The 7,790-nt window shown below is 38.5% G+C and overlaps 1 protein-coding gene across 3 annotated transcripts in view; it reads right to left on the bottom strand.

The window, feature by feature from the left end:
- Positions 1-7,790, bottom strand: part of PBLD (phenazine biosynthesis like protein domain containing) — a 35,166-nt gene that overhangs the window by 17,395 nt on the left and 9,981 nt on the right. For all 3 annotated transcript variants that reach the window (XM_024765563.1, XM_024765562.1, XM_024765564.1), the window contains exon 2: positions 320-466. In XM_024765563.1, the coding sequence (XP_024621331.1) occupies positions 320-403 (84 nt within the window). In that variant the 5' untranslated portion in view covers positions 404-466. The remainder of the gene's footprint in view (positions 1-319; positions 467-7,790) is intronic.

The raw sequence follows: 7,790 nt of genomic DNA, 5'->3' as shown, positions 1-7,790 counted from the left end.
GGGGGGGGGGTCTCAACTACCAAACCACCAGGGAAATCCCCCACACACTTTTTTTTTAATTGGCTCTAGTTCTTCTTTACATGAATCTTCATTTCTCTTACACCTACATCTAGGTGTAAGCAGTCTCATCATAAGATGTGGTCAATATCAACTTGCAGACATGAACATTGCTGATATCATTTGACAAAGAACACAGACCAGAGAGGTACACAAATAGGTGGGTCTGATTTTTTTTTTTTTTTTTTTTTTTTAGGAAATACTTGGTTCTACAGGAATCTAGGATTTGAGGCACTGCACTTCAAAACAAAATACTACTTACATTTTCTAGGAGGCAAACAGCAGCAGGATTCCCACGAAATGCTTTTGCTGTGAATGCATCTGCTATGAAAATAGGGAACTTCATTTTCCTTGCAATCTGTTTCTGCAAGCTCTCAAAATTGCTGGTAGCCTGCTTTCATGCTTGTTGCTGCAAAAAATCAAAAAGTTAATGTTTTACTTGATGTACAGAAGCAACTAGCATTTTCCAGGTACAAAGTCAAGCAATTATTCTAACACACCTACATTTAAAGTGATCCTCTGATTTTAAGCCTCTAAATTGAATTTGTTTTAAATTACTGGATTAATACTTTTTTTCATAGTGTACATATGCTTAACAACATAATCATATTCCTAGAGTAGCCAAAACTACATTAGGCTATGCTTTTAATGAAGTGCATGAAACTTTCAAGGGGCATATATGTTGCTTATAGTTTCCCGATGAATATTACTGCCCTTTTAAAATAATGCATTTTTTCTAATTATAAAAAATATGCCCATTATCGCTTCCTTAGTGGCGCTGTGGTTGAGAATCCTCCTGCCAATGCAGGGGGCACAGGTTCAAGCCCTGGTCCAGGAAGATCCCACATGCTGTGGAGCAACTAACCCCGTGTGCTACAACTACTGAGCCTGCACTCTGGAGCCCATGAGCCACAACTACTGAAGCCCGTGCACCTGGAGCCCGTGCTCTGCATGAAGAGAAACCCATGCACTGCAAAGAATAGTAGCCCCCGCTCGCCGCAGCTGGAGAAAGCCCACACACAGCAACAAAGACCCAACGCAGCCAAAAATAAATAAATTTATGTTTTTTTACAATGCCCATTATAAAAAAACTTGGAAAATCAAAAAGTGACTCATAACCATGTAAATCAGCAATAACTTTTTTTTTTTGGACTTAACATAATCAAAGGAGCCTCATGCTTTAATTTTGTGTTATTTTATAAATCTGCAGATGGAGACTTTTTAACTCATGATACAGATTTGTTAAAATAAAGCTTTTCATTATAAGAATAACACTTTCTCTTTACTGAAAACCTGTAAAATATAGAAAAGCAGGGTGGGGAGGGGATCGCCTGTATTCTCATGCCCTACAGAGAGAAATTCTGTTAAACATTCTCAGTGTTTCCTTTGCTTTACTAGAAAGCATGGGTTTTGTCATAGGCATGGAGGGATTCTTCCCTCCCAAAGTTATAGAACTTTTAAAATATTCAGCAAATTAGAAGGTGCTTTGTTTAAATCTAAAAGAAATTAACCTATCCTAACATGTATTTCTTGTTCTCAACATTAAGATAAATAACAGTGGGACGCCTTGCTGGCGGCCACACCTGGCACCAGCCCACTAGGCAGCTCCCAGGCCTACAGGTTTCTTTTTCTTTTCTTTGTGTTTAATTTATTATACAAGTGTTTTGCTTAACTTTCTTGCCAAATGCCTACGTTTTTCTGCCTTTTTTTTTTAGGTATAATTGATGTATTACTTTCAGGTGTACAACATACTGATCCGATATTTTTATATATTGGGAAATGATCTACCACAATCATTAACTACCTAGTTAATCCATCACCATACAAAGTTACAAAAAAAGGGTTTTTTTGTGTGTGATGAAATTTTGAAGATCTACTCTCTTAGCAGCTTTCAAATATGCAATACATTATTGCTAACTGTAGTCACCATGCTGTACATGACATTCCCGGGACTTATTTATTTTACAACTTTAAGTTTGTACCTTTTGACCCCCTTCAATAACTTCAGTAAGGTTGCACCTTCTGACCTCCAAGCAATAACATTATTAATATTTTAGATATACAGTTTTTAATCATAATTTTTACCCTTTTAACAGTATAGCATGAGTATAAATGCTTCAAAAACATCATTTTAATAGATTTACAATAGGCTCATGCATATGCTATAAATTATTTAACTATTTCCCCTTTGGTGAGTATTTATTTCTAATTTTTCACTTGTAAAGATAATGTAGTGATCAAATTTTTTGACTGTAAATCTTGGTCTGCATTTCTGATTCTTTAATTATAATAGATTCCCAAAAACCAAATCCCTGGATCAAAGTGTACAGACATCTTAACTTACACATACAGTTAAATTTATCTTCAGGGCTTCCCTCGTGGTGCAGTGGTTAAGAATCCGCCTACCAATGCAGGGGACACGGGTTCAAGCCCTGGTCCGGGAAGATCCCACATGCCACGGAGCAACTTAGCCTGTGCGCCACAACTACTGAGCCTGCGCTCTAGAGCCCGCGAGCCACAACTACTGAGCCCATGTGCCACAACTACTGAGCCCATGTGCCACAACTACTGAAGCCCACGCGCCTAGAGCCCATGCTCTGCAACAAGAGAAGCCACCGCAATGAGAAGGCCACGCACCGCAACGAAGAGTAGCCCCTGCTCGCAGCAACCAGAGAAAGCCTGCGCACAGCAATGAAGACCCAACGCAGCCAAAAATAAATAAATAAATAATTTTTAAAAATTTATCTTCAGAGAGTGTATCAACTTAGCATATGAGAATGCCCCACCATTGGTGATCTGATAGATTTTAAAATACCTTGAACTTTCATTTGTGTTTCTTGGATTATTCTAACCAGACTGCAAAGAACATAAAGTCAGAACCTCTTCTTGTTTTTCTTTGCTACTAAAATCTCAGTTTCTAGAACAGTGCCTGACACAATAAATGTTTATTGAATTAAGTAAATAATATACTGAGCATGCATCACAACTGAACTTTCATACATTGACTGGCAAATACTTAGGGCTTCTCAACATGGTATCATCTGCCAGCCAACATTTCAGTCTCAGTAGCATCACCATTATTGACAGTACATTGCAGTTTGTTGATGTAATTATTTGGAAATTTTATTATAGATTGCCTTTATTATTTTAGAAAAATTGAATAGAGACCAGAAACAAATTAAAGTTCTGACAATGAAGCATAGTTTTCATAAATAGAACTGACATTGACACTGTTAACAGAAATCATAGGTATGCCAAAAGGAGCAAGTTTTTAGCCTCATTGAACTACAGCCTCGTTGGTCTCAGCCATCAGCTATGTGTTCAATTGGATGAGAAAATTTATATTGAAAAGACTGTATAACTTTTCTATAGAGATCATAAATTACATGTTTATGTTTTTAAAATGTTTCTTTAGATAGTCTTGTTTTCTTGCTCTAATTTGGTACAGAAAAATAAAATTCTACAACTAAGTACTTTATTAGGCTTCTAGAAATACTGCATTGCTTCTCAAGTGAGAACATTTCTTTAAAGGGAAAAATCCTCCAAGACTCTAATATCCAATGTCATTTGCCTGTTTGACAACAACTCCTCTCCACCCCACCCCTCCCACACACACACTTGCACTTCTCTTTTTCTAAAAGAACTCTGATTTTGTTTGGGGAGGCAATGCGCCCAGCCCCATCAATGTATCATGAATGGTCTAAGCCAATCTGTATGATTTCATTCTCCTGTGCCAGATGCTCCCTCTTCCAGATCCTCTTGCAGCTAGAGATGGCCATAGGACCCATTTAGAGCAAGATTGCTGGAGAGATTCTAGGGACAATCTTTGGCTTTCTGATAAAAGAGGCAGATGGGAAAGGAAAATGGACAGCCTCTTTTTCCCCCTCCTCTTTTTCCTGTCTTGAATATGTTGCTGATGCCTGGAAATGCAACGATCATCTTTTGACCATGAGGTGACAAATATGAAGAGGAAAAGCTAACAAACTAGGTAAGGAAGAAATAGTATAGGTTCTTTACAATGTAGTTAACCTGCTAAATCAATGTTAGATCCTCCTACTTCCAGACTTCTTAAGTAAACAGCAAATATCCTTAAGGTTCAAACTATTGTCAGTCCACGGAGTAGCCAAAATAATGGCCGAAGTAGCCAAAGGTGTCCACATTCTAATTCCAAGAACTTGTTAATGTGCTATGTTGCATGGCAGCAGGGAATTAAGGTTGCATATGGGATTAAGGTTGCTAATCAACTGATTTTTTTTTTTCAACATTTGAAGGCAGGACTTTTTTTTTTTTATTTTAATCTTTGGCTGCATTGGGTCTTCCTTGCTACGCGCGGGTTTTCTCTAGTTGTGGTGAGTGGGAGCTACTCTTCGTTGCGGTGCGCAGGCTTCTCATTGTGGTGGCTTCTCTTGTTGCGGAGCATGGGCTCTAGGCGCACAGGCTTCAGTGGTTGCAGCAAGCGGGTTCGGTAGTTGTGGCACCCGGCCTCAGTAGTTGTGGCTTGTGGGATCTAGAGCACAGGCTCAGTAGTTGTGGCGCACAGGCTTAGTTGCCCCGCAGCATGTGGAATCTTCCCAGACCAGGGATCAAACCTGTGTCCCCTGCATTGGCAGGTGGATTCTTAACTTCTGCACCACCAGGGAAGTTCCAACTGACCTTAAAATAGGATTATTTTGGATTATCCCAGTGGACTAAATGTCACAGGGGTCTTTAAAAGTGGAAGAGGGAGGCAGAAAAGTTCAAGGCAGTGATTTGAACATGCTGTGCTGCTCGGTTAAAGACAGAGGAAGGAGACACAAGCCAAGAAATATAGATAGCCTCTAGAAATTGAATAAGGTGGGACTTCCCTGGTGGTCCAGTGGTTAAGAATCCGTGCTCCCAATGTAGGGGGCATGGGTCTGATCCCTGGTCAGGGAAGTTCCTCGACCCCATGCCATGGAGCATGGCCAAAAAAAAAAAAAAAACTGAACAAGGCAAGGAAACAAATTCTCCCCTAGAACCTCTAGAAGGAACAAATCTGGATTAGTCAGTTGAGGATGCCGTAACAAACCATAGACTGCGTGGCTTAAACAACAGAATTTATTTTCTCACAATCTTGAGGCTGGGAAGTCCCAGATCAAGATTGATTTTATCCCAGTGAGAACTATTTTGGATTTGTGACCTTCAGAACTATAAAATAATAAATTTGTGTTATTGTTACTCACTAAATTTGTGATAATTTGTTATAGCAGCAACAGGAAATGAACACAATCCAGTATTCTGTTACTTGCAGCCCAGCAAAATCCTAACTGCTGCACAAATTTCCAAAAACAATAATAATAAATACTTACTGAGCACTTATTATGTGCTAGACATGGTTCTAAGAGCATTTAATCCTCAGAGCATCTCATGAGATAGATCCTTATTATAATCTCCATTTCCATTTTACAGGTGAATAAACAGAGGCTCAGAAATTTTAAGTAACTTGCACAAGGCCACATATTTAGGCAATGCCTAAATTTGAACCCAAATAGTCTAATTCCAGAGTCCATGTTGTTAACCACCGTGCCTTAGAATATATCCCAGGACCAGAATTTGAGGAACTCTTATTTAAGGAACTAAAATCTTAGTTCCATGAAATTGTAAACTACCACTGCATAAGAGAAATTTTGTCTTAAGTGTTAAAATACTTTAGACCATCTTTGAAATGAAAACTCAAGAGTTTAAAAATTCTCTTAGAATTTGCAGACACTCAAGAATACAAAGGACCCTGGTACAAGAAACACTAAATAATTGTACTATGTATGAAAACTAAACAAGATTTCTGATTAAGTAAAAAGAGCTCTTGGTCAAGTGTGAAAGTTTCTTAAGCATTTTTATTTGTTCTAGAACAGTGCTTTTCAGATTTTAGCATTCATCAGAAGCACCTGTGGGGATGTATTAAAACACAAATTGCTGGACTCCATGCCCAGAATTTTTTATTTCATAAGTTGTATTAAAACACAAATTGCTGGACTCCATGCCCAGAATTTTTTATTTCATAAGTCAAGAATTTACATTTCTAACAAGTTCCCAAGTGATGCTGATGCCGTACTTAGAGACTCACTACAAAAAGAGCATGAAGTTTCTAACACCATAAATGTATTAAAACTATCTTTCTAAAATGTATTTTATAAATTTAATTTTTATTCTCAAAGGGGAGAAAAAGTATTTTTATTCATTTAATTTGATTAATATTCCTGTTTGTGCTCTATGGTAACCAATTATGCTTAACATAGGGTTCACATTAACAATTTAATTTTCAAAAATTACTGTGTATTTCCTAAACACCAGGCACATGCTAGATTTGGGGGATAAAATGATGAACAAGTCACTAACTCTCTGTCAAGGTATTCTCAGTCAGTGAGGAGACCAAAGTAAAAATTATAAAATATAAAATAAAAAGATAAAGATACAATGCTTATGAACACAAGGAGAGAGCAATAACTCTGCCCAGGAGACAGTCAGAGGGAGCTCCAGAGATGAGGTGACATTTGAATGGGTCCAAAAACATATACAAAAAAATGTCCAGCAGTTCCATAAGGGGGGAACAGGCATCTTGGGCAGAGTGCATGGATTAATCCCAGGGTAAGCAATACAATATGGAAATAGATGTGGCAAGAGGATAGGAGAGGGTGGAGATAAGGCTATAAAGATCTGCTGGAGCCAATGTTCATGACTTCTTCTTTATCTTTGTGGGTTCAGAAATCCAAAGTTCAGTTCAACAGCTACTGTGTGTTAGGCAGACTCCAATACTAGGCACCAGGGAGAGAAGAGAATCTCATGAATGAGCCATACACCTCTACCCTGAGGATCTAATCTAGAATTTACTTTTGAAGATGTCTTTTTTTTTTCTCTCTCTCTCTCTCCTTAAAATTAGTTTTGGTTTCATTCCTATAAGGAAAAGGCAGGATTAACATCCCCCTGAATTGCTAAGAGAAAATTTGAGGCAGGTAAAGTTTGAGCAACTTGCTTTTATTTATCCAGTAAATGGGCTTGCACAAATTTTGGCATCCAGTCAAATGGCTGGTCCTCAGGTGCAGCTATCAGGCAGGGCTCTGAGCAACTATCCAGCACAGTGTTTTTCAAATGATCCAAATAATTTAAATTATCCTTCTCTAGTTTCACTGACATTCCGTTTGGACACCTAGAGTGGCTTTACATGTCCCTCAATAATGCCAAGCAAATATGCTGTTTAAAAAGAATAAAATTACCCCCAGAGGGTACAAGCTCATAAATCTAAATTCATATGATTTCAGGACTTCCCTGGTGGCGCAGTGGTTAAGAATCTGCTTGCCAATGCTGGGGATACGGTGTCGATCCCTGGCCGGGGAAGACCCCACATGCTGTGGAGCATCCCATGCACCAGAATTACTGAGCCTGCGCTCTAGAGCCCGTGAGCCACAACCACTAAAGCTCGCGTGCCTAGATCCTGTGCTCCACAACAGAGAAGCCACCGCAATGAGAAGCCTGCGCACTGCAACCAAGAGTAGCCCCCACTCGCCGCCACTAGAGAAAGCCCGCGCGCAGCAACGAAGACCCAACGCAGCCAAAAATAAATACATAAATTTATAAATTCATATGACTTCTCAACTATTCATACTTCTCTTTTATAACTCTTTAGTTTTTAATAATCAAATTAGTATATGAATATAATCCTTTTATAAACAATAAAATAGTACGGAAAAAACTAAAATCCCATTTGACAATTCCCTGTC

This window comes from Neophocaena asiaeorientalis, unplaced genomic scaffold (genome assembly GCF_003031525.2).
Source record: "Neophocaena asiaeorientalis asiaeorientalis breed wild unplaced genomic scaffold, Neophocaena_asiaeorientalis_V1.1 scaffold31, whole genome shotgun sequence".
NCBI classification, from domain to species: domain Eukaryota; kingdom Metazoa; phylum Chordata; class Mammalia; order Artiodactyla; family Phocoenidae; genus Neophocaena; species Neophocaena asiaeorientalis.
The sequence above is the reverse complement of the archived record's forward strand: the minus strand, read 5'-3'. Positions and strand labels throughout refer to the sequence as shown.